The sequence below is a fragment of the Cucumis melo genome, chromosome 6 (assembly GCF_025177605.1).
Source record: "Cucumis melo cultivar AY chromosome 6, USDA_Cmelo_AY_1.0, whole genome shotgun sequence".
In the NCBI taxonomy this organism is placed as follows: Eukaryota; Viridiplantae; Streptophyta; class Magnoliopsida; order Cucurbitales; family Cucurbitaceae; genus Cucumis; species Cucumis melo.
Genome location: NC_066862.1, coordinates 21855775 through 21873131, shown reverse-complemented (window position 1 = coordinate 21873131; position 17357 = coordinate 21855775). Strand labels below are relative to the sequence as shown.

Below are 17357 nucleotides of genomic sequence, written 5' to 3'. Positions count from 1 at the left end.
ACAACAAGGAAACACAAGTGTGAGAGGATGAAAAAGCAAGAGTCGTAGGTGTAAGAACACTATCAATGTCTATCTTGGTCTATCGTGATCTGTCATAGATAAATTTTGATTTTTTACTATATTTATAAATATTTTCTAAAGTTTTGTGATTTAAAATAATATATATATAATATTTTTAGATGTCTTGTTGTAGCATTAATTTTTCATAAATAACCTTAATTGTACCTTATAATGTCGTTTTGCCCAAAATTAAAAAAAAAAGTATTTTAATGAGTATTACTTATGGTATTTGTACCATAGTCTTTTCATACGCTTTTGACATTCATCGTCTCTCACGTTGTCTTTCATTATCTTAGTCTATCACGATTCAATCGTAGATAGACTGTGACATTTTATAAATATTTTGATTCATTTTATTATTATTTAATTTAGATTGATTTACATAAGTATAAAAAAAGAAAAAAATATTTACGGTAAGCAAAAGCCAATGAGGCCAATAAAATATTTTAATAAATTCCAACTTTTCTCTTGCGTCATTTCTCTTTCTTCTTCATTCTTTGTCATTACTTCATCTTCTAGATTTCTTTATCTCCTTTTCCATATTTTTTTTCTTCTATTTTTAAACGATTTATTTTTCAATTTAAATATCTTATTCTATCTTCACCATTATCGGGAAGATTCTTTGAAGCTACTTCATCTTTTTCATATTCGAGAATATCAAGATCGTTTAAATATCATTTTGACATTATTTAAACGATCGCTTACCATAGTCAATATGATTGTTTGAATTTGGAGCTTTTTTTCTATCGCTTAAAAAGAATTATACAGTCGTGTTGATATAATCTAAACTATCACTTACTATAGTCAACACGATCATTTAACATGGTCAACACGTTCGTTTAAATTTGAATCCCTTTTCCCATTTTTTAAACAGAGCTATACAATTGTGTGGATATGATTTAAACGATCACTTGTCATAGTTAGCATGATCGTTTAGCATGGTCAACACAATCGTTTAAAACTGAAGTCTTTTTTCATCGTTAAAAAAACAACACGACCGTGTATCATGACCTAAATGATCGTAGATCATTTGCTTAAATTGTAGTACATGATCATTTAGAAGAAGATTACTCATGTGCGTGTATGGTCGATTAATCGCGTGTTGACTGAGGTATTTTTGGTATTTTTTATTATAGACTTGTGAACTTTTTCTATTTTCGAAATTGTTCTATAAAATATAAATATTTTACCAATTTATTATATTTTTAAAAAAACCACGTAATTTATGTTTAATAGTAACTTCTGAACTTTAAAATGGTTCCTTCCACTTTAAATTTTGTCTTTATTAGGTTATACGTATTAAATAAAAAGAGAATTTTCCCCCTTATAGGACAATAAAATTGAACTTTTAGTTTTGTATATTATAAATTTGTGAGTGTTGTGAAAAATCAAATAAGTCAATAATAATAATCTAAGACACAAATAAAATGCTGGGACCCATTCTTTGAAGACTGATGAAATTTATTAAAAACAGGTTTGAAGGCCCCTTAGACTACACACAAACTTCATAAGACCAAATTTGGAGATGTTTTGAAATGCACCGAAATCAGTTTGTTTGTTTATTTATTTTATAAATACTATACGTGCGAGACCTAAATTGATATTTTCATATTATAGCGGATACAAAATAATTTTTTTATTTTATATATTAATAAATATTTTTAATTGTTTTTGTTAAAGAAAACAATTTCACAAATTTATAATCCAAAAAACTATATCTTTCTTATTCTTGGATTATAATTATGTATCATTTAGGTCATTCAGTTTTCAAACTCCATGAATTAAGCCATGAAGTTTGAGTTTAGTGGGCAACAATTCTTTTTCTCCTCCCTTTCTTCTTTTCCTCTTCTTTCCCATTTTATAAAAACTAAAATTAGGTTTGAATTGGTTGAATTAAAACTATTAGTTTGTATAGAATATTGGTATTTCATTATAATCAAAAATTACAACCCTATATATATTTAAATTAGAAGACACAACAAAACAATATATAAGAATAATATTTCCCAAAAATACTCTAATTATGTCAATACCCTCTCTCAAACTCCAGATTTGCTAAAAAAATTTTTTAATCAGATGACTTTCATATAGAGATCTATATCAGAACATACAAAGAACAAGCAAGGAATAGGAATCCTAATAGTGAGATCTATATCGAAATTCAATAATTACTGATTTGAAAACATAACAAAGACGAAAACGGTTGAAACCAGAACTGAACTAAACTAAATCTAAACATAAGAAAACGCAACAGAAATAGATTTGATTTGAGTGGAGGTGGAGTGCAATGACAAAGGAATCTAACCGGATGTCTCAAACGAATCCACATCGGATCAGAAGCAAAACTAAAAAAAACTGATGCTAACAACACAGATGAACATTTTATGGACATTGGATGGGATTCAGGGACGGCGAACGGATGCGACAGAGTTGCAGACAAAACTGAAGTAAAATGAAGGCGCTAGAACGGAGACGTCAGGTTTCCTGGCGGTGTGCTTCGCGAACGGGGAAGACGGAACAGGGACGAATGCGAACGGAGAAGATAGGCTTTGCCACGGCGTGCTTGGGTTTCACGGACGAGGAGGTCATTGGGTGTGCCATAGAAGTGCAGATTTGAGAGGTGGCGGCAACTGAAGATTGAGGTTACTCGAGGCGGTGGCTGTAATCGGCTAGGGGCGGCGATTAATGGCAGAAATGGCGGACGGAGGCAGAGTTGGTGGACGATCGGCAAATAGAGAGGGAGTACGTGGCAGCCGGCGACTGGAAAAGAAAATTTTTCAGATAGGGTTGCGGCTGAAGCTTGAGGAGGAAGAAAGAAAAGATATTTTATTCTTATTATTTTTTAAGTGGAAACAAAGAGTTCGAGGGAGGCAGAGTTGGAACAAAGCTAGAAACTTAAAACTCTTGTACCATGTTAGTTTCATGTTAGTTTGTATAGAATATTAGTATTTTATTGATGATAATCAAAGATAATAACATTATATATATATCCAATTTAAAAGACACTAAAAGAAAGAATATATAAAAATAATATTTCCTAAAATTATTCTAATTATGTGGATAGAAACATATGACATATTTTAGTGTATAAGTTACTCCACGGTTTAACATGTCAATTGCTGCCTAATTTCATATTATCTCACCCATTTATGAAACATCTTTTTCATCTTCGAGAAAGCATATATCTAGCTTCTTCAATGAAACAATCATAATGTCTTATGTCTTGTTCCACATCTATTCTATTATCATGTTTCTCCAAAGTATACATCATGAAATCTTTAAAAGGTTTAAATCATTAGATTATTGTTGTTTGGCTAATCTTATTTAAAACATCACAAGTTCAAATCTCTATGTCAATGGCAATCATTTTTGTTTGTTTACAATTGATTTAATTAATCAAGAAGCATTTTGCTGCAAGCTTAGCCACATTTTAACAAATGAAATGAAGTCTATGCTTTGATTATAGGACTAGTTCGCCTTTCAGAGAACATCACTCAAATTCATCAAGTTGTCTCCCACAGAGCATTTGATATGTGCTACTAACCTCATATTGTGTCAAAGTACGCATAACTCAACAAAATGTATTAACTAAAAGGTCTCCAATTTGACTCCCTATACCTACTATATATATAGACCAAACTTCATACTTCATGTTGCATGTTTCCTTTGCTTTGCCCCTCAGCAAGCGCTTTGCACATTCGCAGTCACTTGTAAAATTGTAATTATCATACACTTTGAAATCACTATTTATAAACTCTGGAATTTTGGAGAAAAGATAACTTCAACTATGAAAATGAACAAGATAAAAGGCATTTGAGAAACTATCAACTCAAACATGCTTTCACTAAACTTCAAATTTATTCGGTCACAATGGGTTGAGTGAATCAACAATGGCCTACATCCACCTTTCCCTGCAGAAACAAAAGATTCAGGACTTAAACAATAACTCATAGAAACAAGATGTTCATCCATATGCAAGATGGTTTTAAACATATAGGCGTTCTCACCAAAGGCTGACCATCCACCACGTATAAGGATTACATATATGAGCGCATGCGTGGCCTCACTAGAGACTGTGCCCCATCAACAAAGATGGTTGTTCCAGTCATGTACCGTGACCCATCGCTGATTAGATAAATAACAGTTGAAGCTAAATCATCCTTGACATCAAGCCATCTTTCTAGCGGAGCTGCATCCTTGACTAGCTTCTTTGCACGTTCCTTGCCCACCGATACAGGATATCCATCATCCAGGTGCAATCCACGAGCGATTGCATTGACCCTGATCTTATACTTTCCAACATCCAGAGCTGAAGTCTAGAAAAATTCATCATACATGTTACCAAATCAGGGAACTTCAAGGACAAACAGAAATCAGGTTATTCCCCCAGTGGCATTTTGAAAAATCTCTCCTCGAAAGTCCAAACCTTACAAAAAACTGAAATTTGGGTGATTTGTATAATTTCTAGGATTGCAACTTCAACTGTGATTTCAATCTTCTACAATCAGACTAATTTACAAAAGAGGGTTGGTCAAGTTTGTTTCCAACAAAAAACTGCACTATAAACCTTGTATCCAAAACTAGTACAAGGTACACTAGATTAAAGATCTTTTGTTCTAATTAACAGCATTTAAGAAAAATAAAAACAACAAAGCTCATTTGAAGGGCTAGACTTGACTACATAAATCTTTCCATTTCAATTCAAACTATACACAAGAATATATCACCATCTTTCTGGAATCAAGGAACTCTCAGGTTCAATATGGTTCAGTTCTACAAGACTTTCAACAAGTTTCACAGATGATTTATGCAATGTATGTAGTAAGGTTTTTGCTTATGTGTTAGAAGGCATTGTGAGACAATCTGAGATGCCAAAAAAATCTAAGGAAAAGGAAAAGGAGAACATCTCTAGGGGTAGATAGCTCATGGAAGATGTTAAATCTTGGTGCATTTTAAATCTTCTTTTTGAGCTTTTGATTGACATCTATCCCCTACACATAGCTCAACCTTCTTTAAACCCTCATCTCGTCTTGACATGCCAAGTAGCTTTGTTATTCAAGGGAGTGAGGTGATGGTGAACAGAAAATTCGACAATTGACAACTATGGGTATGACGAGAGAATATCAGCCAGATTGTAGTTGGACACCATTGAAATGAATATCTGTCATAAGACTCCACAACTTCAAGGTATATAAAGGAATATACTAAGATGCCAAGTGGGGAAGATGAAGTTTGAGTTTGAATAACTTATTCTAACAACTAATGATGCAGAAATACACTCGTGAAAAAGGATCCTAGCAAGCAAAAAATAATAGCTGCAATGAAACAAAGAAGAATAACCAGAGGCAGCAATCAATGACAAGTTGACAACAACATACTCGAGCTAACTGCTGTAAGCCTGCTGAGCACGATCCATATGCAGCTCCTCCTGGATACAATCCCCTCTCAGCACCAATTAAGGTGGTTAAGAAAATTACTGAACCTCCTGATTTCTGGTCTCGCATTCTTCGACAGACAGCCTTCATCAGAAACCATGAGGCCATCAAATTTATCTTAACAATCTTTTTGAATTCCTCTTCAGATAGTTGTAAAGCATCTTGTATGGGACCTGCTTCAAACACAGTGCAGTTAACACAGTTTACAGTAGGATAACTTTCAAAGAATTTCTACATCCTAATTTTCACCATCCAAAAGCAGAGTTGAGTATTATATCTTAAAGAAAATGTAAACCAATTAATAAGCATACAATTGTATGTGACACTCGATTTTAAAAGCTAATTGTTTTTCCTTCAATTCTGGCTTGGTTCTATAAGAAGGCTATCATATTGACCAAAAGGGCTCGACAGAGAGAGGATGGCAAGTGTACTGATAAAATTCTATTCTTTTTGTAAATGAAGTTTATTTCATTTCAAACCAAGACAGTAATAATTACATTTTGGAGTGTTCTTAATTGTTGCATGGTGCGTCCACAAAAGACATTTCGAAGAAGTTTATGGAAGATAAAATGGACGGTAATTCCATGGTTCTTCATTAAGAAAGGGAGGACTCTTCAAAATTTTGTCCTGAAGAAAAAGATTTTCACGATGTTCCGCTTGTTGATACACCATTTACTTGCAGTAGAACTTTTTTCATGAATAAAAAAGAGTGGACTTCTAAAGATCATTTGTCAACTACTTTTGTCAAATATTGAGTGATACTAAACAATTAAAAATCAATATACCAAAGGAAAAATGGAAGAAATTCTATACAGATAAAAAAAAGTACATATACACACACAATTAAAGCTTAAGAGAACAACTCCTTTCTGTTCTTGTCAATGCTTTAAACGACTAAAAGCTGCCTTGCACTATTATTATTATTTTTTTCTTTCTTTAAGGGAAGCATGAGGCATAAGCCTTAAATTGAATTTTAAAGAAAGAGAAAAACCACACATACACACATACGCAATGGTAAATATGACAACTCTTTTCAAGAGAACAATTTAACATCATTCTTCTAACTATTACATAGGCATACACATTGAAAGCCTCAAGCCCCCATTGCATTCTCACAAAGGCACAACAAAAAACTTTGAGCCTATTGTATTTACAACACAAGGGAGGGGTAAGCTTTGAAGCGACCCCAACGGCAACCTGAAGAAATATGCCTCAGAAGCCTTTTGAACATGAATTCTCATTTGAAATTAGAATCCATACCAAAACCAATAACTCGCAGAAAAACCCTTCTAGCTTCAGTCCTAAGCTCAGTGAAGTAAACCAATATCTGTAAACAGTCACTGAGTGTACCAAAAACTATGAGCACATAATTCAGAAAAGTCAGGATGGTGTAGCCTAACCTCTTTCCAAAATACACAGAAAATCTCTATTCAATCTTCCCCACGATATCAAAACATGCCCAAACAAGGAATCAACACCTAACTAATATAAAGAACCCTAAACAATCAAACCAAAAACTAAATAGCGAACTCACTAAATCACAGTAGTGAAAAGAAAGTATGGAGGAAACCGAGAGAAGGGTTGTACCTTCATAAGAATAAGCATGGACGAAAGCATCCAAAGTTCCCAAAACACTGCATGCCCTGTTCACAGCCTCATCAAAAGCCGCCTCTCTCTCTTCTTCCATGTCCAACCCAACAACCTCAATTGGCAGTACACCCTTTAACGATTCCGCTATCATCTTACTCATGCTCTGAAGAACACACTCATTTCCAATCAAAACTAATCTGGACATAGCGATGAAAAAGATGGATATAAGGTTAACAACTGTGAATAAAAATTGCATTGAAGAGGCATACAAAATAGAAGAAGAGAGAAAGCCATAACAAAAAGTTTTATAATGCTCTCCTATCTCTCAATTTCCTCAGTAAACAAGCACACAGAACCATCAAGTTATAAGTTGGATGATGAACCTGCAACCCCTTCTGGCAAGATGAAGAGCCAGATTCTTGGAGATCTCATCCCCACCGGAAGAAAGTAAGACGTTCTTGGTTGCTCCCTCCATCTTGGAAAGCAAATGGGTCTACAATTCCTGGGGAAAAAGGAAGAATCGCCGTATGATTATGAAGGAAAACAAAGACAGAGAAATGGAACTTCCAGGAGATTGATATATGTATATATATATAAAGAAAATTCACCTCAATTAAGCATAGTAGTCATAGTTGACGAGTACAAAATGAATTTGACTGTGAATTACCCAACTAACATGTTAGTTTGAAATAGTAGAATACATTCAAAATTTCACAAACTAATCCAAAAAAGCAATAATGTTTCTAGGACGGATCCATTTCATCGATAACCTTTCTATCACGTGAAATGTCATTTTTATCTCTTAGTATTGAATCAAAGGTCAACATCGAATGGAAGGTCACTGTATTTACTTTGAGTCGGTATTTTTATCTTCATTCATTACATTTTGTTTTTCATATAAACTAATATTAAAAGAAAAAAAAAACCTTAGAAAATGTAAGTTTTTACAAAATACTTTTGTTCCAAGATCGCGTTCATCTTTTATGAGAGTTCGTTTGATAAAAGTTGAGCAATCGTTTAATAAAAGATGAGAGATAGTTTAATTAAATTTGAGCAATCTTCTAATAAAAGAGGAGAGAGGAAAGATGGGTTAATAAAGGTAGGGAGATCATTTAAGAAAATTTGGGACATCATTTAATAAAATTTAGGAGATTGTTTGGTAAAACTAGTTGGGGGATCGCTTAGTAAAATTAGTTGAGAGATTGTTCAATAACGATGGAAGATCATTTAATAAAAGTCAAAAGATTGTTTTCCAAAAGTTTAGAGTTCGTTTAATAAAGTTATAAGATCGTTTGATAAAAGATAAGATAGTTTAACAAAAACAATTTTGTTAAAACTATCTCATCTTTTATTAAAGGATCCCTCACTTTTATTAAGGGATCTCGCATCTTTAATTAAGCAATTTCTCAATTTTTATTAAACGGTCTCCCAACTTTTATTAAACAATCCTCGACTTTTATTAGATGATCACTTAACTCTTAGATCTCTCAACTTTATTAGCGATCTTCCATTTCTTTTAAACAATTTACCAAGTTCTATTAAACTATTCCAAGGTTTTATTAAACGATCTCTCATCTCCTATTATCGTGAATGCGATCTAATTGGAAAAGAAATACTTTGTAAAAAGTTACATCCCTTTCATTTTTTGGATATTGCTCTATACTGAAGACAAGTTTATTGGAGAGAGAAAAGCAACTAAATGGCATTTCACATGACAAAAAGGTCACTCTAAATTAGTCAATCATAAAAATGCTTTTGGTTATTGGGTTAGTTTGTAAAATTTTTCGGAATCCAGAGAAATCTCGAGTGATGTAGTTAAAAAAGAAGCAAAATTAGTAGTGATTTTTTTTCTTTTTTTTTTGTTTTTTGGAATTAATACTTGTGTTTTTAGAATAACACTGACATTTTGAGTTGGGTTTTTGGAATTCTTTAAAGCATCTGGATTCCATAGAATAGTTTAATAGTTGTTTGAATGTAAACAAAATTTGAAAAAGTTGTTGGGAAGTGTCTTAAAGCTAATAAACCATGTTGAAGATGTGGTTTGGTTGGTAAGATATGGTAATTGTTTCAAATTAAATATTAAGCTTCCTTCTAAATCAAAAGAGTTTTTATTAATTCAACTAGAGATTTTAAAATATTTTTCTTTGTTTTTGTTCTGAAGAGATCCGTGGGGGTACTCATACACCGGTAGTGATTTGAAGTTTTGAGTCTTTTATCATACTTTTCATTAATTAATTTTAAATTTGATTTGAGTTATTTAATTGGATGTGAGCTCTAGCTTTTTCTGGACCGTCCATTTTAATTATATTCTAAGTTTATTTTAGGTGTTTTTAAATTTATTTATGTTGTTTCCCACCACAATTGCTGAGGGTAGTAGGAGTTGAGTTGGTACCCTTTGCTTTTTTCAATAAATTTCACTTATTTAACTCTTACTGCTTTTTTTTGTACTTATGCAGCATGTAGTATGTAGCATGTAGCATGTAGTATGTAGTATGTAGTATGTAGTATGTAGTATGTAGTATGTAGTAGGTAAAGGCGCTTCCTTTATCAATAGAAATAGGCGCTGCCCATTCCACCCTAACAACACACCATATTATCCCAATCTTCACAACATTTTGTTTGTTTGTTTGTTTTTCTTTTTTTTTTCTTTTTCATTTTTTGGAGATACATATATCAGTTGTTTGCAAAAACAATAGGTATAAAGGCAACTTTTGCATGGAAATTAGATGGCATGTGATTGGCATATGATTACTTTCTCTTTTTTTCCATTTTAGTTAGTCTTCTAATAGTCATTTGAATTCACTTGTACATGTTAATTCTAACTCTCATTTTAATTTCCACGTCTTATATAACATATTAGATATATTAATATCCACTAGTATAAATTTGAGTTTTAACGACACTACAAATCAAAACATTGTGTCGTTAAAAATAAAAAATGGGTAGGGTAGGAGTAAAATGTGTCGTTGAAAATAGAAGTGACACATTATTCCATGACACAATTCTATTGTCACAATTTAATTTTTCTTTACACATTTAAAGTGTCGTTAATTAACGACAAATTCTTTGTGTCATTAAATAAAAAAACAAAAAAAAAAAAATTCAAAATTCAAAATTCAAAATTTTTCGATTCCCTCTTTGCGCGACATTCAAAAAGAGTTTTACAATTTGTTCAACCTTTTCTCTCTCTCCCTACCAAAAAACGGAAAACAATGTAACTCATCTTCAAATCTAAGAGACTGTCGTCAAACCCACTAATCTCATACCGTCGAACAAGCAAACATTGTCTAAGGGACTGCCGTCGAAGAATCTTGACCGCTCCGATTTCTCTTCTCCCTCGGCTACTAGAAAAATGGGTTTTAATAACACTACTAATCAAGGTATTGTGTCATTGAAAATAAAAAAGATGGGGTGAGGTACAATTGTGTCATCAAAAATTATTTATTGACACAATTCTATTGACACAATTTAGTTTTTCTTGACACATTTAAAGCGTCGTTAATTATCAATAAATTTTTTGTCATTTAAAAAATTTCGAAATAAAAAACCTCAAATTTCAAAATTTGTTAATTCTCTCTCTCACGCAATTAAAATTATATGACAATAGCATATTTTCTCTCAACATTTTCTCTCTCTACCAAAAACGCGAAAGCCTAGGCTCTCTCTACCTATATCATGCATATATTCATTATTTTTATAATTTTATATAGAATTAGAATCTAGACTCTATTACAAACCCAATGCAATGAAAAACACTTAAAACAAAGTCCGAACAAACAAAAACGGGTAAATGAACATTAGAGACCAATTGGTAAATAACCAAAAAGATTCAATACTTCCACGCACGTAAACACCTCAAGGTCGTGAGTTCGAATCCCAGCCGAGCGTATTCCTTTATTCCCCATTTTCGAAAGACTTCACGTCTTCTCCTCACGCGGGCGCCTTTGATGTCCTGTGTTCGAATCTCATAGTCTGCAAATCATTTTTTCTCACATATTTTCAATGACAATTTTGTAAATATATAACAACTTTTCGAAAATCCTCTCCTTTTCGTCCAATTGAGCGCGTGCCTAGCCCTGAAGTTATGAGTTTGAAACCCATGAAGCAGTTATTTTCATTTCTTTTCTATATATAACTCATTTTTCTGTAAATCTTAATCAATTTTCAGTTATATTTGATCATTCATAAATCCAACTCCAATTTTCACCCAAATTCTCTTTAAATATCACTTTTTCAGAACTCTCCCATCTCATTCTGTCATTTTTCTCTGAAAAATATTCCATCAATATTTTATTCCACTAGAGGGATAATCTTCTAAGAGGTAAGAGGATCATGGTATTCAATTTATTTGAGAGTTTCTTCCATTTTTCTTCTAATTTAGCATGTTGATTCTTTAATTTTTGTTCAAGAACGAATTCAATTCCATGTGATATCTATGAAAAAATCTTTTAATTTGCTTTTGATTGTTTAATTAGTATGCAAGATACATTTTGTTTAGAAAATTAAAGTGCAAAATTCAATTGATTATCTTTGTCTACAATAAATAATTTTTTGATCCAATGGAGAGTAATCTTCTAAGAAGTTGTAGATACAACATTTTGACCTTTATTTACTATTTTATTTTATTTATTTACTTTATTTTTATTTTATTTTGAAAGTTGGATTTGAATTTGAATTTAACTTCTTTTTTTTTTTTAAAAAAATGAATATCAGTCTCTTTCTTATTTTCCCTAAACTCACTCAATTTTCTCTCCCACTCTCACCTTCTCCACTCTCTTCCCTATTATCCCTCAACTCACCCAATTTTCTATCCACTCCCACCTTCTCCACTCTCCTCCCTATTTTTCCTCAACTAACCCAATTTTCTCTCTCACTCCACCTTCTCTACTATAAAAACAAATGAGGATTTTTTTGGAGGGTACGTGATCAATTGGAAGGGTCCAAAAAAGGTAAGAAACTATTCTGTCAAAGGTAACTTTTTTTTTAATTCCCTCTCTTTCCCTTCCCTTTTGAGAGCTGAAAAAAAAGCTAAGTAAAACTGTTCTGTCAAATTGGTCTTCAAATGTTACTTTTTTTTTTTTTTTAATTTCCTCCATTTCCCTTCCCTTTTGAAGGTGTGATCAATTATAAGGATGTATTTTTTCAAATTTAGGAAAATTTGGTTTACTATGCTTTTATTGTTAGTTCAAATTTAGGTCATTTGAATTTAGTGTTGTTTAGGTCAATTAATTTCAATGTGCTTCGAATTTGTTAGATTTAGGTCATTTGAGCTTTTAATTTTGTTAGGTTTAGGTCAATTGAATTTATGGTTGGTTCAAATTTAGTAGATTTAGGCCGATTGATTCAAATTTGTTAGATTTAGGTCATTTTATTATATATTCTTTAAATTTGTTATGTTTAAGCCAATTGATTTAATTTGGCTATCATTATTTTTTTAGTTTATTGTTTATTAATTGATTAGACTTGTAAAAGATAGAATAATTTGTTAGGTTTGATATTTATTTCACAAACCTATATTATTTCTCAACTTTGTATATATTAGATATATTATTTTATATTTTATCCAATATATTATTTTATATTATTTGATATTATTTTATATTATTTCCAATATATTTATTCTCAATCTGTATATTATTTTCAATATAGTATTTCTCAACCTGTATATTATTTGTTAACTATATTGTTTGTTGTATTATTTGTCAAATCATTTGCCAACATGTATTATTTCCTAACCTATATTTGTCATATTTCACATTGTTTTGCTAATAATATTATTATTATTATTTATTTTTTAATTTCTATAATTGCAAAATGAATGAAAAAATTCATTTGTTTTTTTGCCATATGGATATAAAAATTTGAGACGGAAAGGAATAATGTTCATTTATGGATTTTATGGTTCTTGGCTTGCAACTAGTATATTACATTTTTCAATTAGTAAAAAAATTTCATTTTTCCTCACTTAGATGACTTCTTTTGCTTTTTCGAACTTCTGCCAATCTATGAAGTATCATGCTATGTAAGTTTCATTATCATCTAATTTTAACATTTACGAATAGTGATAGACTAAATTAAAAACTATAAGAGGATAAGATACAAAACTAGGACTTTTCAATTTAAGCCATTAAAGATTTGCTTATGTGTTGAATGTCAATGATGATGTTTTCTTATTTTATGGTTCCCAGGAAAAAACAAGGATTATTTAGATCAATATATTGTCTACTTGATTTTTTGGGTTGAATTTGATAGAAGAGGAACTACAAGAGATCTTTGATAGCAACACTTCCCAATATTCATGGTAAGAAAGTTTTGAAACTTACTTATTTTGCAACTGGATTTTATATATTATTTGAATTTTTGGAGTATGTAAAATTTTAAAGTGATTGTTATTTGTTACATTATTTGTTGTTTTCTCATAACATTGGTTGCAACTTTTGTTCTTGGAATAACTTTGAAAATGATGTTAACTTAATTTATCATGAACTCTGTTAGGAATCAAATAATGAGTTAATATATTGCATATGAAACAATAATTGTATAACTTACGTAGTTTGCTATTCATTATTAGGACTTCCGAACTTGCAAGAAAGAAGAAGCCTCTGTGGAGGGTAATCCATATATGGGGATGGAGATTTAGTAAAAGAAAGAGGTAAGCGTGCTTTATGTTTTGTAACGTAACTTAACTATTTTATTTTAGGAATAATGTTAACATGTATTTAGGAATGTTGCTTTGACTATCCTGCAGTGGTAGCCATTGAAAATTTATTTTGTGCGATCCGCTTAGACGTATGTTTTAGGAATCATGTTGACACGTACTTAGGAACTTGATACTTTGTTGTGTTAACTATTCTGTAGTTATGGTAGTCATTGGAAAGCTATTTTGTTCAATCCGCTTAGACATATGTTATAGGAATCATGTTGTTTTGTATTTACTTTGGAGGAGGGGGGCTAAGGGTAAGTTTATGCTAAGTTTCAATTTGATGCAAACTAGAACATTGTTTGGTCTGTAAAGATTGAATCGAAACTTACATTTGCAACATTTATATACTATGCTTATGCATGTGCTTATGTAGTCGGTGTTTTTTTTTTAATCTTTTGCATTCCTTATGGGTCTTTTATTAAAAACCTTGGTTGTATGAACTTTGAACGCTTATTTTGAAAAGTTTATTGGTCTACTTATTAAGAAGATGATTTTTGTTTGGCATGTACTTAATGCTTATGCTTACGCTTATGCATTTTTCGTAATGAATGTTGTCTAAGGTTTATTTTCTTCAAATTTGCAGGTAGTTGAAGAATCCATGGACCATGGTATCGATCAAGTTCTCATTTATGCGTCAGTTTGATTAAATTAGGTCACACATACATGTAATATTACAGTAAATTTATCTTTTGGATTATTGTAAAATCTTTACCAATAATGTAAGTTATATTTTTTATTATCAATATAAATATATTTCCAAACATATGTGAGTAATGCTGAAATTTAGTATTTAATTTTTTAGAAAGAAGAAATATATGACAGAAAAATATGTGTTGCGAAAATGAAGAATAACGGCACCAAACATGTGTCGACATATAAGCCTTTATTAAACAGAAATAGTGTCGTTAAAACACATTTCTTGACAATATCTAATGAAAATCATGCGACAATTAGATAGGAATCAAATTAAATAGTAATTAAATATCAATCATATATCATTCGGAAATCAAACAAATATTAAATATCATAAGAATAATCTGAGAGTCAAATAGAAATCAGATATCAATCTAATTAGAGATAATTTGGAGGTTAAAAGTGCTTGTAGAAGAGTTAAATGGGTGTAGTGGTATCCCATAGAAGAAGTTTAACAGTACAATCAGTGCTGTTGGTTGTGTCCTATGATTGCTCTTTGCAATGAACAAAATTTATAGAGTTGATTAATACAAATGAACATAATGGTTCATCCCGTTCCACAGACATCTCAAAATGGAAGATCATTAGCAATTAGTGAAACTTAAACAGACATAGGTTGATCCTTAGAGTCTTTTATCTAGACCTCTCTTTCTTCCAATTTCTCAAATGGTAATCAAACATTAATCACATAGAAATCATGAATTACTAAGCTAAGTACAACTTCTAGCTATTAGCTCAAAATATCAGTTTTACATCAATTTTCAATAGTCAATTGTCCTATATGAAGAACAACAACAAATCTATAGAAGTTGAAAATATAATTTATTCCATATACAAGTTTAATAATAATAACAACACATGTTTACGTTGTTGATACGCTAGTTTAATATACTATTAATATAATAAATGAAGCAAATGTTTACAATGTGATAATTTCTAGAAATACAAGTTATTGTTCCTAGGTAATTAAGAAAAAGTACTAGAAACACATCAATTAGACTTTGAAATTATGCATTGTGTTTACCCTACGTTCAATTTTTTGAAGCATTGAATCTTGGAAACTTGACTTCTTGGTATTTTTCACCACAAGATTTGAGAAAAAGAAGAAGCTAGCAATTGGGCTAAAGGCAACTACCAATCATTTTCAACGCGTAATAAGAGGCAAGGCCATAAAGTAATGTTAAAGAGCAGAAGTTCATAATACACTCAGGATTAAGGCTAAGTTATCTAGGTCATCCTAATGAAATAAAAATCCAACTAGTTAACGGAGTTACATCTAGTGATTATTATTTCATGATCCGGTCTTATACAAACTATTGCATAAGATATCCTCACTCGCATGTTGCATACATGAACGCGTTGGATCAATGCGTTTGTATCAAATACAAAGTGAGTCGTATCTATAGTGTTACTAGGATTAGGTACCTAACCTTAACCCTATACTATAAACCCTTTAAGCTAATCTTGAACATTAATCCCCGTATGTCTCTGCATACTGCTCAAGACTCATCAAACAACTTAAGATGTTAGTTTATTGGATTTAGGTTATTAAAACAAAACTGATAATCAATAACATTTATTGAAATTATAATAATAAAATACTTTATTAATAACCATCAATAGAATATATTTACTATCTTTTTGTTTTAGGATATAAAACCCAACACCTAGATCTCTTAGCATTGCTTGAACAAGAGCTCAATGAATCCACTACTTTAACAAGACTGAACAAAAGCCTCGATAACAAACAGAAGCAAAATTAAATTTCAAATATCAAAAAAAAAAAAAAAAAAAAAAGATTTGTCAATGTGAGAGAACCTAAAAAACTTTTTATGGTTTGGTGGGGAATGAAATTGCAATTTCTAGTTTCAGTGTAGTAGAGAGAGAGAGAAATAAAGAGAAGAAAAAGATTTAATTAAAAACATACTAATGATTCGAACCTTCTAACTCCTTTGTCTCGTTTAAGTAGTCACAATGATGTGTTCTGACAGTTTGCAGCCTTTCTTTCCCTCCTCATCCTAAAAAGTAGAGAAAAGCTACGCTATGAGAGTAAGGTAAAGAAAATAAAGCTTCCTCTTCGGTCCTCCTTATGGTTTAGTGATTTATAATGTTAAGTTCCAATCAAGTCACATAGCAGCAATCTCACACAACTTATTTCAGTTGAAAAATCATTCAATCGAACCAAAAACAATGTTCTATACTGCTGAATTCACATCATTCTACCACATTCATATTTCCAAGGCATAAACTTGCTTGCTGGTTTCTTTAAGGACGGTGCAAGGGAAATAAACCATTACTTAAGATCATCAAATGTACACAATGTTATTGGTGCTTGAATAACTATTAATTGATGACAATACAAGGTGATAATTTTAACAAGGATTACATTCATAGCCCATCTGTATGTGGCCTTTGAAGAATGTCAACAATGAATTTGAGATCGAATATCAATCTATCATCATATATGAGAAGCTATAAAGTTTCCTCCATGGAAAATTTTAGACAGTACAAAGTATGTTCTTATTTAGAATTTATACCTTCAAAGATTGTAATGTCAGGCATCATAAAGAAATGTTCATTGATGGAACTTCCAAGTTGGATGAACGAGTCTACAACTCTCTCAACAAAATATATCCCGAGTAAATATCTTGGGAATACCTTACTTATGCACAACTAACTCCAAAATTATAAAGTGTGGTTTGGCAATGAGATAAAAATTCAAACCAAAAGTACAAAAGCATTCAAATCGTTATAAGAGAGAAATAAAGACCTTTTGTTCTCAATATGAATTTGAGAAAATTAAAGAACCAGGATCTTCTTAAAAAGGTATTCGTCTAAAAAACTATAATATGAGATCCATATATTATAGAAAATCT

The 17357-nt window shown here is 31.2% G+C and overlaps 1 protein-coding gene and 1 long non-coding RNA gene across 3 annotated transcripts; one reads left to right on the top strand and one right to left on the bottom strand.

Moving 5' to 3' along the window:
* Positions 1-3488: 3488 nt before the first annotated feature.
* ADH2 (carbonyl reductase [NADPH] 2) lies at positions 3489-7842 on the bottom strand. 2 transcript variants are annotated; one of them, XM_051085487.1, is made up of 6 exons: positions 7694-7842; positions 7469-7587; positions 7083-7282; positions 5439-5668; positions 4068-4376; positions 3489-3971 (listed from the first exon to the last, which is right to left on the bottom strand). In XM_051085487.1, the coding sequence occupies exons 2-5, from the start codon at positions 7558-7560 to the stop codon at positions 4098-4100; spliced, it is 801 nt and encodes a 266-aa protein (XP_050941444.1). In that variant the 5' UTR covers positions 7561-7587; positions 7694-7842; the 3' UTR covers positions 3489-3971; positions 4068-4097.
* A 5430-nt stretch (positions 7843-13272) lies between these two features.
* Positions 13273-14456, top strand: LOC127150002 (uncharacterized). Its single transcript, XR_007821913.1, has 3 exons — positions 13273-13386; positions 13657-13737; positions 14372-14456. It is a non-coding gene; the product is annotated as an uncharacterized LOC127150002 (long non-coding RNA).
* Positions 14457-17357: the final 2901 nt, after the last annotated feature.

What these genes read in the sequence shown, in the direction of transcription:
- ADH2 (XM_051085487.1), bottom strand. Translation starts at nt 7,560, where the DNA reads ATGGAGGGAGCAACCAAGAACGTCTTACTTTCTTCCGGTGGGGATGAG. An exon ending in CCATGCTTATTCTTATGAAG is followed by an intron (nt 5,669 to 7,082) that starts GTACAACCCTTC and finishes TGTTTGAAGCAG; the next exon opens with GTCCCATACAAGATGCTTTA. An exon ending in GCTTACAGCAGTTAGCTCGA is followed by an intron (nt 4,377 to 5,438) that starts GTATGTTGTTGT and finishes GAATTTTTCTAG; the next exon opens with ACTTCAGCTCTGGATGTTGG.